The following is a 19,324-nucleotide window of genomic DNA, read 5'->3' as shown; positions in this document are numbered from 1 at the left end:
TCCATGTATCTGTTTCTTGAGTGATGTACTTATATAACTATATTTACGTATAAATGCTTAAATACACTAGCTTACTCTTCTTTCTTTTTGTGTTTGTTTCCTTGTTGTGTTTTCCTTTTTGCAATAATTATCAAATGTTGGTGTGAGCAAACGTGGAAACCCTTGGTGATCATCAAGACAACGAAGATGTTGTTGTGTAGTTTAGGCTTGTTGGTTATTGGTCTTTTGAACATCTTTTGAAAAATTGGTCATATGTAATTCCTTGCTCTTTTGAGCAATCTTTTGTCAATCTGATTTATGTTTTAAGACATATCTATAACATTGTTATGTGTTCATGACACTTCTATTTTATGTATATTTTGGGATGACTGAAATGGTTAAATTATTATATACTTTTTACTATTTGCTCTATTATTATGATATGTGATGTTTTATTTATTAGAGTTATTCTATTAAACATTAAAACTATATTTGAGTATATTATTTTAACTTTTCAATTGCTCAAAATTTACTTCTAATTCTCTAAATATATGCAAATCTTAAGTATATTAATCTAATTAATTTTGTCTAAGTCCATTTCTGATATATCAAAATAGAATCAGTTCAATTTAAAGTTAAAGTTTGACCACCCTCTTTCTATTACTAATTTTATTGCAAGAATATTCCCAGAAACTGAACTGTAACAACATAGACATTACCACTAAAAGTATTGAAACCTCCTATAAATTTACCAATAGCCAATCAAGATACCAATATAAAAATTGCAGGATCAGGCACTACTCTAACTACTCCATGCATTTTGAGCATCCTATTGTATTCTATAAGTTGACTAAACCAACTTTATTAAGGTCTCATTTTAGGTCAGGCTTTTATCGGGAAAGTAATTCATTCTTTTCTTATAATTGCAGTCGATGAGTTGAATTGTTATTGCTCATTCGACTTTAATATTAAAAATATTATTTTACCATAAGATTAACTTACTTTTAAAATTAAGTAATAATATGTGAATGTCGAACTTGTTATTTTTAAAAAGTAAAGTAAGATCATAACACTTTTCCATGAATAATTTGAATAGGAAAATAATTTTTTATTACTAAATTTTGACAACTTTCTCTTATAATCTTAGGTGTTATTTTTTAAGTTGTTTTCAATTTTTTTTTCTCATTCTCAATATTTTAAAATCATTTAAAAGATAACATCTCATGTTATAAGAAAAAATTATCAAAATTTAGTAATCAAAATATCATTTTTCATTCAAATATTCATGTCTTTAACCAATGCTCCCTCACCGATTTCTTCATGTGTTGACGAAAGAAAGAGAAATATTAAAAGAAAAGGAAAGAGAGAGACAGTAGTAAAAGGTGTGAAAAGTTTTATATATATATATATATATATATATATATATATATATATAATGATAATTTTATTCCAATCTCTGGCAAAAAAAAATTTTCCAATTTTTATTTATCTCTGGTAATGTCTTTCTGATAGATAAAAAGGACATAAAAGTTAGAAGAATTGTTTGCTAAGATGTGAAAAGGAAATAATTTATTTTATGATGCAGAGAGCAAGAGACAAAATTTAATTCTGCTATTTGTTAACTATAAAATAAACTTATTATATGAACAAAAAATGTTTTTTGGTTTTTATTTATGAAAATGATGTATTTTCATTATACGTTTTATCCTCTAAACTATATAACCGGAAGTGACTTGACTTGAAAAGATAAAACAAATTAGATATAAAGAAAGACAAATTGTTTTTGTATAATAATGTAAAACAATTATTACAAATTTTGTCATGCACTCCAAAAGAAAAATCTATTTGAAATAATCATGATTCCATGCTGTTTTTCACCTATCCAGTTTGATACTATAAATGTATTCTCTGCCATTTTCTGGTCACAGCAACAACCACTCACTGGCTTCAAACTCATCTTTTTTGAGTTGGCAGAAACATTAGAGTGATCAGAGAAACTGAAAAAATGGTGTCCTCCTTGGAGTTCATAAGGCTTGCAAATTGGGTCATGAACCAGGTGCTTGTTAAATCATGTTATGGAGTAGCAAGGAAAATAAAAAGCCATGGTTTTGATTGGGGTGATCTTTCATCTAAACCATTGCAACAACCTTCCTCATTCCCTGATATTGTGAAGTGTGATTTGGAGGGTAGAGGGTCCCAAACCCTTGCTTGTGACTTCCACAAAGTCCTCTTAAGGACTCATTCCTTCTTTCCCTATTTCATGCTGGTTGCCTTTGAAGGTGGAAGCATTTTCAGGGCATTTCTTTTGCTTTGTTCATGTCCTATACTGTTGATTCTGAACTATGAAATGAAGCTCAGAGTGATGATCTTCATCTCCTTTTGTGGACTCAAAGTGAAGGACATGGAGAACACTTCAAGGGCAGTGTTACCAAAGTTTTACTTGGAGAACCTTAATCTTGAGGCCTATGAGGTTGTGGCTTCAGTAGGGTCAAGGGTTTTCTTCACCACTATGCCTAGAGTGATGGTGGAAGGGTTTCTGAAGGAATATTTGAATGCTGATGCTGTTATAGCCACTGAGTTGCACACTTCTGGTTTTTACTTCACTGGTTTGGTTTCTAAGTCTGGTTTTCTTGTGAAGCACAGTGCCCTCATAGATTATTTTGGAGATACAAAACCTGACCTTGGCATTGGTAACACAAGCCTTCATGATCAACTTTTTATTTCTCTTTGCAAGGTATCTCTGAAGCTAGCTACTACTGCTTAAGGTTATACTATGATGAAGTTACTATTGCTTTTTTAGCTTCCACATATACTGAACTACAGAAACAATATAGAACCACTTGGTGTGACACATATTAGATAACTATGGCCTTTGGTTGTGTGATTGTTTAAGGATTAAGTTCTAGATTCGAAGTATGAAGGACTATGTATATATATTAGAAAAAGGTCATTTCATTAAATCAATTCAATATTTTGAGGGATTTATCTTTAATTCTTGGTCCACTAGAAGATCTCAGATTTGACCAAGAACACAAACAATTCATTTGAATTTTTTTTTTCTTTTGAACTTTCTTTACATTTTTAGTATATTTAGAAAATTGACTTTTTTGAAATAGATATATAAAGCTAAATTATCACAAGGTATATGAAAAAAAGGTAGATTTGTGTTTATGAGAACAATAATAAGTTTCTTATTTGTTGTACTTATTGTTTCATCTTTTATTAGATTATTATTGAACCACCTATTATTGGCCAGTCTTACGCTTAAAATGTATATGCTTTCATATAAAAAAGGTGTGCTGGAAGTTTCTCGTTGATTTATAAGATATAAATAAATACAAACTTTATTTTATAAATTGATTTTGTGAGGTTGAGTTTTTTTTAATTTCAAATATATATATATATATATATATATATATATATATATATATATATATATATATTGTGTGCATGTCAGTGTTACCAAAACTTGAATTCATATTGGTTTAACTGTTGAGTTAGTTTCTCGATATTTGATTTTGATACCCTCGTAGGGTGCAGGGACCCTCCTCTCGAGCTAATAAAAAAAGACACTGACACCATATTGAATTTATATAAAAAACAGAAAGACTAAGATACAATAAAAGATGTGTAAGTCCACATGTATACGTTATCATTTTACAATAAAATCAATGTTATAGGCCACACAGGTATACGTTATTATTTCACCTTCTGCCATATTTATTTCAGTTGGTAGAGCATTATTAGTCTGCAATGCATCCAACACCATTAATTCACAATTTATGCATTCTGTCATATCTTGTTCTAAGTAAACGATAATGATGCAGGAGGCTTATGTGGTGATGAATGAGGGAAAAGTGATGCCAAGGAACAAGTATCCAAAGTCCTTAATATTTCATGATGGAAGACTTGCATTCTTGCCTACTCCTTCAGCAACCCTCTGCATGTTCATGTGGCTTCCAATTGGGTTTGTGATGGCCATTTACAGAATCTTTCTGGGTGTGTTCCTTTGCTGCAAATTCACAGTGGCATTAGGAGCGTGGTGTGGGTTGAAATTTGATTTCAAGGACAAAAACCAGAAAAGATCAGAGTCAGATAAAGGGGTGCTTTATGTCTGCACTCACAGGACTCTCTTGGATCCAATTTTTCTGAGCTCAGGTTTGGGGAGGCCTTTGACAGCAGTGACCTACAGTTTAAGCAGGGTGTCTGAGTTTCTGGCCCCTCTTAGGACCATAGGACTCACAAGGGACAGAAAAGAAGATGGAGAAACCATGAAGAGGTTGCTTGGTGAAGGGGATTTGGTGGTGTTTCCCGAAGGAACAACTTGTAGGGAACCCTATCTGTTAAGGTTCAGTTCCTTGTTTGCAGAACTGGCTGATGAGATTGTGCCTGTGGCTGTGAATGTTGAAGTGAGCATGTTCTATGGGACCACAGCAAGTGGCCTGAAGGTGTTTGATCCATTTTTCTTTTTCATGAACCCTAACCCAAAATATTGCATTGAGATCCTTGAAAAGGTTCCCAGAGAACACACTTGTGGTGGGGGAAGGTCTAGTCATGAAGTGGCAAATCATATACAGAAAGAGTTAGGGTATGCTTTGGGATTTGAGTGCACCAACCTTACAAGGAGGGATAAATATATGATGCTTGCTGGGAATGAAGGGGTTGTTCAAGAAAAGAAGGGGAGAAGATTCTGATCATGGAAATGGGGTTTGAAAATTGTTCAAAGGAATGTCAATTTTTTTTTTTTTTTATGTCAATCTCTTCTTGTGTAAAAACTGAAAGTGAGTCAGAGATTTATGTGAAGTTTGTTCTTCCTTTGAAATTTCATTAGGTTTTAATGGAAAAGTGTTTGTACACAATCATTTTTTTTTTTCAAAAATGATATTCCAACATATTTTCTGAACTCAATTTTGACATGGCTTACGTGACACCCTTTTTTTATTTTTAAATTAATTTTTTTAAATGAAAGTAAACTGATGTGCACGTGCGGAAGTTACCCAAGTTCTTTTTGCCAAAATAAAAATGTTGGTGCGAGAGAGAGAAAGGGGGACCGAGAAAGAGCAAAAGGTAGAGTAAATTGTTGTTCTTAGAGAAGCAGAGAGAGATCAAAAGCCATAGAGAAGCAAAGGAGTGTTGTGCTTACTGCCGAAGAACACAGTTATCACTAGAAGTCATCCACGGCGACGTTTCCACCATTTTCGCGTTTGAAATGAAAGTTGTGTTTGGAAGTTTTTTCACAGTTAATCAAAGAAGACGGCCACTAGGGCTTTCAATATTTTGGTGTACAGATTTTCAAACCGAAAATGGAACACACACCATAATCTGCACAACATTATCACCTCACAGTCATGTAAATCAATTTAAATCAAAGTTCCAAAATGCTCAAAATTCATTTATCCTCCTTGTTTGGAGGCATTTTCGAATTAAAAAAATAAATATTGCGCCCAGAGATGGGGAGTGCTGTGAAATTATGTGGGGAGTGGTAGCAAATATTTTGGTGTACAAATTTTCAAATCGAAAATGGAACACACACCATAATCTGCACAACATCATCACTTCACATTCATGTAAATGAAATTAATCAAAGGTAAAAAATGCTCAAAATTCCTTTATCGTCCTTGCTTGGAAGCATTTTAAAATTTAAAAAATAAATATTGCGCCCAAACGTGGGGAGTGCTGTCAAATTATATGGGGAGTGGTAACAAATATTTTAGTGTACAGATTTTCAAATCGAAAATGGAACACACACCATAATCTGCACAACATCATCACCTCACAGTCATGTAAATCAATTTAAATCAAAGTTCCAATTTATCCTCCTTGCTTGGAAGCATTTTAAAATTAAAAAAATAAATATTGCGCCTAGACGTGGGAAGTGCTATGAAATTATGTGGGGAGTGGTAGCAAATATTTTGGTGTACAAATTTTCAAATCGAAAATGGAACACACACCATAATTTGCACAACATCATTACCTCAAATTCATGTAAATGAAATTAAATCAAAGGTCCAAAATGCTCAAAATTCCTTTATCCTTCTTGCTTGGAAGAGTTTCCAAATTAAAAAAATAAATACTACGCCCAAAGGTGGGGAGTGTTGTGAAATTATGTGGGAGTGGTAGCAAATATTTCGGTGTATAGATTTTCAAATCGAAAATGGAACACACACCATAATCTGCACAACATCATCACCTCACATTCATGTAAATGAAATTAAATCAAAGGTCAAAAATGCTCAAAATTCCTTTATCGTCCTTGCTTGGAAGCATTTTAAAATTAAAAAAATAAATATTGCGCCCAGACGTGGGAGTGTTGTCAAATTATGTGGGGAGTAGTAACAAATATTTTGGTGTACAAATTTTCAAATCGAAAATGGAACACACACCATAATCTGCACAACATCATCACCTCACAGTCATGTAAATCAATTTAAATCAAAGTTCCAAAATACTCAAAATTCTTTTATCCTCCTTGTTTCGAAGCATTTTCGAATTAAAAAAATAAATATTGCGCCCAAACGTGGGGAGTGCTGTGAAATTATGTGCGGAGTGGTAGCAAATATTTTGGTGTACAGATTTTCAAATCGAAAATGGAACACACACCATAATCTGCACAACATCATCACCTCACATTCATGTAAATGAAATTAAATCAAAGGTCCAAAATGCTCAAAATTCATTTATCCTCCTTGCTTGGAATCATTTTCAAATAAAAAAAAATTACTGCACCTAGAGGTGGGGAGTGCTATAAAATTATGTGGGGAGTGCTAGCAAATATTTTGGTGTTCAGATTTTCAAATCAAATATGGAACACACACCATCTGCACAACATCATCACCTCAAATTCATGTAAATTAAATTCAATAAAAGTTCTCAAATCCTCAATATTCCTTTATCCTCCTTGCTTGGAATCATTTTCAAATAAAAAAAATTACTGCATCCAGAGGTGGGGAGTGTTGTAATATTATGTGGGGAGTGCTAGCAAATATTTTGGTGTTCAGATTTTCAAATAAAAAATGGAACACACACCATCTGCACAACATCATCACCTCACATTCATGTAAATTAAATTCAATAAAAGTTCTCAAATCCTCAAAATTCATTTATCCTCCTTGCTTGGAATCATTTTCAAATAAAAAAAAATTACTGCGCCCAGAGGTGAGGAGTGCTGTAAACTTATGTGGGGAGTGCTAGCAAATATTTTGGTGTTCAGATTTTCAAATAAAAAATGGAACACGAACCATAATTTGCACAACATCATCACCTCACATTCATGTAAATTAAATTCAATAAAATTTCTCAAATCCTCAAAATTACTTTATTCTCCTTAATTGGAAGCATTTTCAAATGTTAAAAATAAATACTGCACCCAGAGATGGGGAGTGCTCTCAAATTATGTGGGGAGTGCAATCAAATATTTTGGTGTACAGATTCTGAAATCAAAAATGGAACACACACTATAATTTGCACAACATCATCACCTCATATTCATGTAAATTAAATTCCATAAAAGTTCTCAAATCCTCAAAATTCATTTATCCTCCTTGCTTGGATGCATTTTCAAATTAAAAAAAATAAATATTGCGCCCAGAGGTGGGGAGTGTTGTCATATTATGTGAGGAGTGCATCCAAACATTTTGGTGAGATATATCCATATTCAAAATGGTAGATACATCTTCACCACCACAACATCATCACCTGACCTTCTTGTAAATGACCTTAAATAAAAGTTCCTAAATGTTCGACATTGCTTCATCATCCTTCCAATTCTTTTCAAATTACAGAATGAAAAACTGAACCCAGACGTGGGGAGTGTTGTCAAAATATGTTGGGAGTGGCAGAAAATATTTTGGTCTACAGATTTCCAAATCATAAATGGAACATACACCATTATGGCCATAAATATTCTTTGTAAAAGCATAAACAAAACAAACACAATGAAATGGCCACAACAGTTCCATATAAATATTTCAGACATTCCAGAAACACAAAAGACGTGCTACACTCAACATATAATTCTAAGTACTGTAACATTCCAGTTAATAAAACATAAATACATAGTTTCAAGTATGTTCTCATCAAAGATACAATAACACCACTGAGGTTAAAGTGGGGACCCATTAAGGAATGGTGCAAGTCGCTACCGGTGGAATGGTTGTCGTTGCACTAGTGCAGTTTTGACCTTTTAACTCGCGTTATAGGCCTCAGTTATCGCTTAACTGAAGCAAAAAATGATGCAGTGGCACTTTTGTAATTTTTTCCAACTTTTATGCCTCGGTTCATTAGAAAACTAGTGCCAAAAGTCTGATATGCCTCGGTTTTGAAGACCCGAAGTCTAAAAGTTGGCTAATATTTCAAAATTGCCACTATAGCAGTGATATTTGGCCTCAGTTGGAATTGAACCGCTGCCAAAAACTGTTTTCTGCCTCGGTTAAAATTGAACCGAGGCCAAAAGTTATTTTCTGCCTCGGGTGGAATTGAACCGCTGCCAAAACTGTTTTCTGCCTCGGTTAAAAATTGAACCGAGGCCAAAAGGTTCGTTAGGGTTCAAAAATCGCAAATCACTTTTTTTCTTCTTCTTCCTCGCGTGCACGTTCTCTCTCTCAGCCACCCACGTCCACTACTACTGTTGCGCTCCGACCACTCGCGACTACTTGACATTTGGCTCATTCGTGTTCTGGCTTAGCGAAGTGCGATTTGGGGCTCGCGAAGTGGACATCATTTTGTTGTGTTGTAGGTGTGTGGATGGAGATCTGTCGTTGATGGTGGCAAGACGTGTAGGTGGCGGCAGCGTGAAGAAACTTGTCGTTGCGACAGAAGTGGTTTTGCGATTTGGGGGAGGAGACGCGATTTAGGGTTTGTGATTGCTGCAGATGGTTGACATTTTCGTGTATGAAGAACATGGGGGTTCCATGGTGGTGGCACGATTCACAAATTGCTCTTACGATGAAGGAGAAGATTGTAGTGGTTGCGGATCTTTGGTTCTGAGTTTCGGATGTGGCGGTGGTTGGCGGAGCTGTGGTGGAACCATGGTGGCTACCTAGGGTTTCTAGTGGAGAAGATGCTTGCTCTTACGATGAAGGAGAAGATTGTAGTGGTTGCGGATCTTTGGTTCTGAGTTTCGGATGTGGCGGTGGTTGGCGGAGCTATGGTGGAACCATGGTGGCTACCTAGGGTTTCTAGTGGAGAAGATGGGATGTTGAAAATGCAGAGGCACATATGGCCTCGGTTCTCAGCAGAACCGAGGCAGAATATAAAGCTTCTGCTTCGGTTGAGACCCGAGGCAAAAAGCTAACCTTTTTGGCCTTGCCCCAATATGCCCCGGTTCTAGAACCGAGGCAAAATGACAAAAATAACCGTTACCAAAAGCCCTTCCTGCACTAGTGTTGCCGTCAACTCACTTCTAGTGGAATCGATCCCGTCCGGTATCGTCGCTATCGCCGGTGTCTCCTCTTACGATGACAACTTCCCACTTCACTTCTTTAACACGAGAACTTTACTGAATGGTTGCCGTTGTCGTCGACTCGCTTCCACTAGAATCGATCCTGTCCAGTATCGTCGCTATCGCCGGTGTCTCCTCTTACGATGACAGCTTCCCGCTTCGCTTCTCTAACATGAGAACTTTACTCTGTCCCCCTTTCTCTCTCTGTCTCACCAACACTTTCATTTTTGCCAAAAAGAATTTGGGTAACTTCAGCACGTGCACAACAATTTGGTTTCATTAAAAAATTAAGTTTAAAAATAAAAAAAGGTATGCCACGTAAACCATGTTAAAATTGAGTTCAAAAAATATGTTGAATATCATTTTCGTTTTTTTTTTATATTTTCTAAAATGTCAAATCTCTTACTTCATATGTAAAGAAAAGAAAAAGTAGTTCACAACCTCTTTTGTTTAAAACACGTATTTAAGTGCTTCTTTTAATAATAAAATATTATGTTTAAATGATAATAATGTATAAAAATAAAATAATAACATATGTTAAAATATATATTATGTTGATTAAATTTGAACTGATATAAAAAAGAATAAATTACATCAATATAATGGATGTAAACGTATGGCTATTTAAATAAACATTTTAAATCATCATTTTATACATTATTATATCAGATTTTATGAACTACATTTTAAAGTATGATTAAATTTATGTACATATTACATTGATTAAATTTGTCGGCATTAACTAAAATAAATATTAAAAATGAAATGAAATTGGTATCAATGTAATTACAAATTAAATTTATTTTTTTATTTTTATATTTATTTAAATTTGGGTTAATGTTAATTTAAATAGTATGACTTTGTGTGTCTTCATGATAAAGAATATAAACTCTAAATTACTTTTAATCCAAAGATCCATCCAAAATTTAAGGAAGACAAATTTTTTCATTCACAATTTTTTTTCTGATTTTTTATATAAATATTCTTACATCGATTTGTTTCATCTAAGTTCATCTTATTCATCCATATTATATCATTAATCCAAATTCATATTATTCACTCACACTCATTTTCTTCGTCCACACCCTTCTTTTCATCTTCATTCACACCGATCTTCGTTCATATTTATCTTCATCATCTACACTCATATCTTTTATCTACTACAAATATTTTTATTCTTTTCTGTTTTGTTTTTTTTATAAGATGAAGGTGTTGTATGAACAATTTTTTTTCCCGAAATTACTGTTATCAACATCAGTCAAACCAATGCAAATTAAATCAAAATTAAAAAAAAATTACTTAACACCGACTTATAATTATATGAATTTTAAAATAAAAAATATTAACATCCACATTGAACTGCTTTAATAAAAAAATGGTGATGAATTAATATTAGATAAGCTAACTTAACTATGTCTCCCTCTCATATGAACACTAGAATTGTGTCAACCTATATTAAAAAAATTCAAAAAATTCATGATTTTTACATTGATATTCTAATTCACACATAGTTTTTCCTAATAGGACTATATATATATATATATATATATATATATATATATATATATATATATATATATATATATATATAAACCGGTAATGAACAAGTAAGGAGCGCAAGTCTGTCCATGGTGTTTACACAGGCAAATAAATTGTGCTTTGAACCATAAACCATCAATTGAGTGCCCAACCAAGAACTATTTGTTCCCTCACTTGTTGCTATGTGTTTTCTTATGTGAGAGTGATAATTATATTATGTTATTATATTGGACATCAACTTTCTACCGTTACCATTCAATTTTTAATGGCATTTACTTATCTTTCAAGGTATTTAATTTCACATTTATACATAAGATATTTGGATAAAGAGATTAAAACAATACTTTTTAATATAATTGAGACTCAAAAATCAATTTCAAATTTGAAAAATAAAAAATAATTTTAGTTCAAATTTAAGAAACTAAAAAATATATTTAAATTTAATATAAATAAATATTTATCATCTATCATTGGGCAATGGAGTCCCTTTCAGAAGTACGTTACCCACTAATACCTATAGATCTAGGAAACAATTGTTATCATTTTGGAATATATTAATTTCATAAATAATAACCACTCAAAATTTGTGTCTGGTTCTTTTCTAGCAATAATATTCAAACAATAATATACATATATATCTTTTTCAAAATTTAGAATAAACGTCCCTTTGAACTTAAAATATCAAGAAAAGAAACATGCCCTCAAAATCACTCTCCAAAGAAGATGTAATTGCGTGTATCTTTCTATACAGCCATCACATCTGAACAATTTAAAAGGTCATTAATTTTCTGTCCATTCATATTTTTTAAAAGAAAAAGAAATAGAATATAATGTACATATAAATACGATATTGTGGGAGAAAAGATAAAAACTTTAGAACATAATAATCTGACAGGAAAAGAGAATGAAACAACAAATTTAATATTGCGCGAATTTCCACTTGTATATTCATCAATATCAGAATAAGGGTATATTTGGACAAAATGTTATAACAGAGAATTATAACTATCATTTCGAACTCCATTTTCAGATTTTGTTTAATCTTTTCAATATCTGTGTATTGCTACTAATTGTGAGCAAGTCATCCACATAAAGGCATATAATGATCAATTGGTTCAATTGTACAGTTTTCAAAGAAACTCCATACTCAACTACACATTTTACAAAGCCAAGGCCTAGGAGAAAAGTGTCTATTCTTTTGTTCCAAGTTCTAGAGGCTTGCTCTAAACTATACAAAGCTTTTCTCAACTTCATAACTTTGTGTTCATTCCCCTTCTTCACGAAATCGAAGGGCTGGACAACATATATTTCTTCATCTAACCAACCATTAAGGAAGGTTGATTTAACATCTAATTGCCACAACTTCTAGTGCCTCAAGATGGCCAAAGCTACAATCAGCTTTACTATTTCTAACCTTGCCATAGATGCGAAAACATCAGAGTAGTCTTGGCCCTTCTTCTACATGAATCCTTTTGCACCAACTATGCCTTGTGTTTTGGGAACCATCTGGTTTAACTTTCACCTTGAAGACCCATTTCACATCAATAGCAGTCTTATGTTGTGGAAAATCAACCATTTCCCACATCTCATTCTTCTCAATAATTTTCAATTCTTCTTCCATAGCAATCTTCCAAATTGTCTTTGTAATAGCTTCTTCAAACATAATTGGTTCAAGGTCAGCCATGTGTGCCAAGTGTTGAACCAATTCTCCTTCTTCAATGACAATATCATCAATATAAATCTGATTTTAGTGAATCGTGAGGGTGCATATCTAATCTTGGTTGGTCTGTCTATAGCCTTTTTATTTTTCAGCATTGTTTTTGTTCTCAGATAGAGTACTTCCCTCCCAATTAAACATAGATTTGGAACATTTGAATCTTGAGATTCCTACCAAGAAGAGTATTCATCAAACTACACATCCCTGCTAAAACACACCTGAGAGGTTTTAAAATTATACATTTTATAAGCACCTGTAGAGTTTGTAACCAAGAAAGATCATGGACTCACTCCTATCATCCAATTTCTTCCTTCATTGATCTGGAACATGTTTAAAACACAAACACCCAAAGATTTTCATGTTCTTAACACAGGGTTTTATCCCTATCCACACCTCCTCGTGAACTTTTTCCTTCAAGCTTCTTGGTTGGACATCTATTGAGCACATAGACAACATTCATTGCAGCCTCACCCCAAAACTTGTATGGCAAACCCTTTTATTTCAGCATGTTTATGATCATGTTCACAACAGTCTGATTTCTTCTCTCCACAACTCAATTGTGTTGAGGAGTATAGGGAGCAACCACCTCGTGAACAACTTCATGCCCATTGTAGAACCTCTCAAATTCATTAGATGTATACTCTCCCCCACCGTTAGTTCTTAACACCTTTAGAGACCTCCCTGACTGCTTTTCCACAAGTGTTTTAAACTCCTTAAAGATAGTGAACACTACACCATTTTCTTTGAGCAAGTATGACCACATCTTTCTGCTAAAATCATCCACAAATAGAACAAAGTATCTATTTCCTCCCAATGAGGACACACCAAAAGGACCATAAACATCCGAGTAAACGTGTAAAATATCATTAGCATTTGACCTAGTGTAATAGCTAAATGTCTTTTTGGTTTGCTTACTTATCAAACAATTATCACACACCTTTTTCTGAATTGCAATATGAGTAAAACCAGTAACCATACCTCGAGTTTCCAGTAGACTCAAGTCTTTGAAATTGAGATGCACCATCCTTAAGTACCAAACTCAAGATTCATCTAATACCGCAGCGGAAAAACATTGGGTTTTTATAGTGTTGAGGTTGACTTTGAATGTTCTGTTTGAGGTTAAGGGAACTGTTATAGCCAACTTCTTCCTGGAATCGTAAGTTTCCAGGGAATTATCAATTATCTTCATTGAGAAACCTCTCTCCAACAATTGCCCCATGCCAATAAGGTTGCTCTTCATCTTTGGAACATACAACACATCAGAGATGACAACCTCACTCCCATATGTTCTCCTTACCATCACATTACTCGTACCTTTTGCTTGGATAACCATGTTATCTGCAAACCGTATAATGCTTTTCTTGTTGTCATTGAAGTTCACCAGCCACTCACGATGTCTAGTCATGTGATTGGAGCATCCTAAGTCAATGTACCAACAATCATTGAAATTGGAATTAGGGTTTTCCATCACTATCAGAACCTTGTTCATCATAGTTCTCCTCAAATTCTTCTTTGGCCATGTGTGCTTGATGATCTCCGTGCTTTCCTCGATTATCAGTTTGCCTCGGCTTTGCATTGCATTAGGATGAGAAGTGGCCTATGTGATTGCAATTGTAGCACTTGATCCTTTTTCGATCGAGCTTTTTCTTTCCTCCTCCCCAATGATTGAAGTTCTTCTACGTATATGAGTTCTATTCTTCTAAGAATCTTGATTCTGCCAAGATCTTCCTAACCAACCTCTAGAACCCCTTCCTTGACCACGACCTTGATAGTTTCCTCTGAAACTAGAACTGCTCTTCTTCGAGGTGTGCGCTTGTAAGGCTTGGTGGTTTCATGATTTCTCACCCTCTCTTTTAATTAATCTTTATTCATGAGCCTCCAAACACCCTTGTAATTCCTCAACCTTCAGGTCTTCAATCTTTTTTTATTCTTCAATTGCCACTATTATCTAATCAACCTTCAGGTCTTCAATCTTTTTTTATTCTTCAATTGCCACTATTATCTAATCGAATCTAGATCTCAAGGTTCGTAGAACAATAGTTGGGTCTGTAATCTTCATTGTATTTGTTTGGGTCAAATTTTGTTCAGATATTCGGCTATTGTCTTACTACTTTCCATCTGCATCAATTCATATTGACGCTGCATCGTCTACAATCTTACTATCTTGAGTTTTTTCGCCCCTTCACTACATGTTTCAAGAATTTGCCACACCTCCTATGAAGTTGCATCACCTACAGTCTTCTCAAAATGACCATCGTCAACACATTGATGTACAAGAACGATAGTGTTAAGTCACACTTCTTATTTTCTCTGTAAAGCATCCTATCTACATCTATGGCTTTCTCGCTTAACACTTGGAACTTATCTTCAACTATCTCTACAACTTCTTGATACCCAAGAATTGCTTTCATTTGTACACGTCATCTATCCCAATTCTTGCCATTAAGAGTGGGGTAGATTAGTTGAGAATGCACCAGGCCCCATTGATCTTACTGGCTCTTGATACCAGATGTTGGGGAAAAGATAGAAACACTAGAACAGAATAACTTAACAGGGAAAGAGAGTGAAACAACAAACTTAATATTGCACAAATTTGCACTTAATATTCATCAATATTAAAATAAGTATATATATATATATATATATATATATATATATATATATATATATATATAGAGAGAGAGAGAGAGGCAGAATGTTATAATACAAAATTATAATTGTCATCTAACAATTTTTGAACACACTAACTAACATATATTATGTTTTTAATATAGAGGAAGAAAATAAGTCATGTTAAAAAGATTTAGAACATATATTCATGGTATCATTGGTCTAGATTCTGATGTGATATAAAAAAGAAAGACCATAAAATAAACTCTTTTTGAATATGATCAAATTAGCTTATATATAAGATAAATAAAAAATTTGACAAAAATTTATAAGACAACTTTGGCAAATTAACTTTGATATATACTAATTTGATTTTATAACAATTTAATTTAATTTTTATCATATCTACGTTTTTAGTTAGGATCAAACATGTCCTTAAGATTGTGATTGCCCTTAATAATATGGTTGTGAAAGAAAATCATGGAGAGCATAAAATTCTCGGCTGATGATGACTAAATTAAATTGGATATGGGTCAAGGGTGAAAGAGATAAAATACATGTTTTTCAATTTTTTTTACTATTAATATTTTTTTTAAATTAATTACAAAAATATGTTTAAGAAAAAAAAATTCTATTATAAAAGTTATTTTTAACTTTTTTAGCAATAATATACCTTTATTAAATTTATTATAAAATTATGTTTAAGAAAAAAGACCTAAATTTTTTTAATATTAATATATCTCTATTAAATTAATTATAACTTAATATTTGATAATAAAATTTAATTAAATTAATATCAGTAAATTTTATTAATATTAAAAATATATTTAATGAGTTAATTTTTTGAATAAATTATAATTTTTTTCCAGTAAAAAGAGACTTTAAATAAATAATAAGACACTTTGAATTTTATCCTTTTAAAGCTTAATTTTTTTTTTTAATTCTCTTTTAAGTCTAAAGAGAAGTTCGACTTCTAGTGTTATGTTATATCATAACCTTATGAAGCTAATTAGAAAAGGAGTAAGATGAAGATTGAATAAGTGGTTTACAATGTTAGTTACTAATATTATGTTAGTAGAGGGTGTTGCACTTACAACCTTTCCAACCCTCCTTCTAATCCATCAAGCAACTTTATAACTCTCAAGTGTTAGAAAGGGAATCGAACTCGTAACCTCTCACACACTCCTTCCAATTTTACCACCAAATCAATCTTATAACTCCTCAATATGTGGTGTATGTTATATATGGGTTGAAAAATATATGTATTGATGATTATATATGTATATGTTGAGGATGATTGGTAACGAGATAAGTTATATATGTTATACAAGATTATCTAAGGATTATCATTTTTATTCCACTTGTCAAAATTCACTTTTTATAGTGAATTTTTATACTAGTTGAAATTCATTCGGTATAATAAGTGACACGGTGGAATATATACCAATAAATACATGTTTGTTGTGTCTGAATATATTTTTCATTCTCTATATTTGGGGAAGAAGTTCAAAATTTATTACGATTGTTTTTCCCTTTTGTGCAGGTTAGGTCTCAACAGCTGCAATTGATGTTCCAAATCATATTATTGATTCAAACACTTGTGCTTGGACATGAGTGATGGGGACGAGATGAAGTAAAATAAAGGGGAGAATGGATGCAGATGTGTGAAATACTTTATGTATCGGTTGCGGGCTTAACCAGTGTAATAAGTGACACTTTTTATACTGGTTCTGGAAGGTACAAAAAGTCTTTTTAACTAGTATAAAAAGTTTTTCCTGCACTAGTGTCCACTACAACAAAAATCACTTTACACAACAACATAAAATTATGATCTAAATTATAAAAACCATGGTCTAAAGATTAGACCACATTTTTTTAGGTGTGGTATAGGTGAGTGTGGTTATAGGTAATAGACAACGGTTTTTAGTACGACAATGTTTTTGAAACCGTTGCTTAAAATCCTTACAATAAACAACAGTTTTTTAGGTTGATTTTAGACCTCACTTATATTTTTAGACCACATTTTTACTGGTTTTGTCCACATAGTTTAAAGCAACAGTTGTATAATCATGGGCTTTCATGATATTTATACAACATTTATAAAAATGTTGTTTATTATATGTTTAGGCCACATTTATTTAGTCGTTATCTAATTTAGTGTGGTCTAAATTACAAAATGTTGTAGTGGTCCTCTTTACTCTCCAAGTTTCTGACCGATACTAATTTATTTTAAAGATCGAAGTGCACCATAAGAGTCCTAGTGTAGAGTACTATCATCCTAGCCTACTGGAATCTCTAACAAAGTAAGTTCATATTTTGCTCTTTTCTTGAATAAATTTGAGTTTTTGTATGCATGTGGTGTATATAGTGTTGCATGTGGCTTAAAAGAGTTCAAGATGAATCTTTATTTATTTGATATCATTAAGTTGTGCTCGGATCATTGATCTAAGTTTTCTTAGTACAAGTAGAATACCTTGTGTGAGACAAAGTTAGTGGAGCTTAGTTGAGATAAAAGCTTAAATTAGGTAAGGGCAGCTACCTATTTGGTTGTTTAATTTTATGATGATTAGTTAGTTTGATAAAATGAAATATGTTTATGACAATAATTGATGTGTAGTAATGTTTGTTGTTTTTGAACATTGTTGTTGTTGGGGAAATTTTATTTAATTCTAATTTAAGGAATATTTGAGCCATTGTGTGAGTATAGATTCATGATATATATCAGTTGAGTCAATTGATTCTATTTGAGGTAAATTTTGAATTGAATGTAGCTATTTTAACAATGAGAAATGAGTAAAAACCTCTAAATAGACCAAATAAATTTGTGATGTGTTATTGTAGATTTGTGGTGGTTTCTGCGTGCTATGATAGTCTATTACACGAGAGTAAAAGATGTTATAAGTAGAAGTACTTACCAATGAGGGAGCCAAGAACTATAAAATATTAATACAAATAAATTTAATCTTTCTAAAAAGTAAATTTAAATGAGTTGTTTTAAAAAATTAATCTTTTACTAAATAACTTTAATTTGTAGGTCTAAATTAAAAAATAAAAATATATGAAGTCAAAATTTAAACAATTAGTACATGATTAATATATTTTTACCAATAATTTTATTTTGATCACTTAAATTAAAAAATATATTCAAATAATATTTACTATAATTATTAGTTAATAGCAAGTATAGGGAGGTCTCACGCCATGATATTTGTACTCACCCCATCCAGAAGTGGGCAATAAGTACTTATACACATTGCTCATAAATATTTATTAAAAATATAGATTTAATACCCGTCACAGATTTTATCTGTAAATGTCTCTGAGTAATTTTTTTTTATCATCCTAAACTGTAAATATATAATTATATATATAATCAAGTGTGTGATTATGCTAGTTAAAGTAATTAATGCTAGTGTAACTCCCATGTATGACTAGAATGCATGTTCTTACAATTTTCTCTAGAAGAATATAATGTAAAAATAATTATTTATATTTATTATTTTGGAAAAAATATATTTTTATTAAAAACAATTGATAGATAAACTCAAAAGTCCATAAAAGTGTAGTTACTAATATTACTGACAAAAAAAATACATCATAATTATTATCACTTAAATAACTTATTTATTTAAAAACAATTTATCTATAAACTTTTCGCGGAAATTATTCATAGATTTATTAATAAATAATTTGCCTACGGAAAATTGTCGAGAAGCCTAGAAATTATATCTAACAAAAAAAGTATGTATAATTGGCTAATCATTAAAAAGTATATATCTGATAATTAGATTATTTTTTATTTGAAATATACTCCGAATAAAAATAAAAGTTAACTCAACAATTGAATATAATATTTAAATATATAACATTAAGGTAAAAAATCTCTATACTGAAGAAAAATAACTAAGGTTAATTTCAAACACCATCTATAACATAGAAGTAAATGATAACAACTTGGTTTGAATATCTTTTTAAGTTGAGTTAGATTGAAACCCAACAAAAACCAATCCAGTATAACGAAACCTAGCATTTTAAAATTT

The 19,324-nt window shown here is 32.0% G+C and overlaps 1 protein-coding gene across 1 annotated transcript; it reads left to right on the top strand.

Moving 5' to 3' along the window:
* Nucleotides 1–1,796: 1,796 nt before the first annotated feature.
* LOC114187637 (glycerol-3-phosphate acyltransferase 1-like) lies at nt 1,797–4,853 on the top strand. The gene is made up of 2 exons (XM_028075932.1): nt 1,797–2,713; nt 3,807–4,853. The coding sequence occupies exons 1-2, from the start codon at nt 1,985–1,987 to the stop codon at nt 4,671–4,673; spliced, it is 1,596 nt and encodes a 531-aa protein (XP_027931733.1). The 5' UTR covers nt 1,797–1,984; the 3' UTR covers nt 4,674–4,853.
* The last annotated feature ends 14,471 nt before the right edge of the window (nt 4,854–19,324 follow it).

The sequence above is a fragment of the Vigna unguiculata genome, chromosome 6 (assembly GCF_004118075.2).
Source record: "Vigna unguiculata cultivar IT97K-499-35 chromosome 6, ASM411807v1, whole genome shotgun sequence".
Lineage (NCBI taxonomy): Eukaryota > Viridiplantae > Streptophyta > Magnoliopsida > Fabales > Fabaceae > Vigna > Vigna unguiculata.
This window is presented reverse-complemented; position numbering and strand designations above follow the sequence as displayed.

What these genes read in the sequence shown, in the direction of transcription:
- LOC114187637 (XM_028075932.1), top strand. Translation starts at nt 1,985, where the DNA reads ATGGTGTCCTCCTTGGAGTTCATAAGGCTTGCAAATTGGGTCATGAAC. An exon ending in TTTTTATTTCTCTTTGCAAG is followed by an intron (nt 2,714 to 3,806) that starts GTATCTCTGAAG and finishes ATAATGATGCAG; the next exon opens with GAGGCTTATGTGGTGATGAA.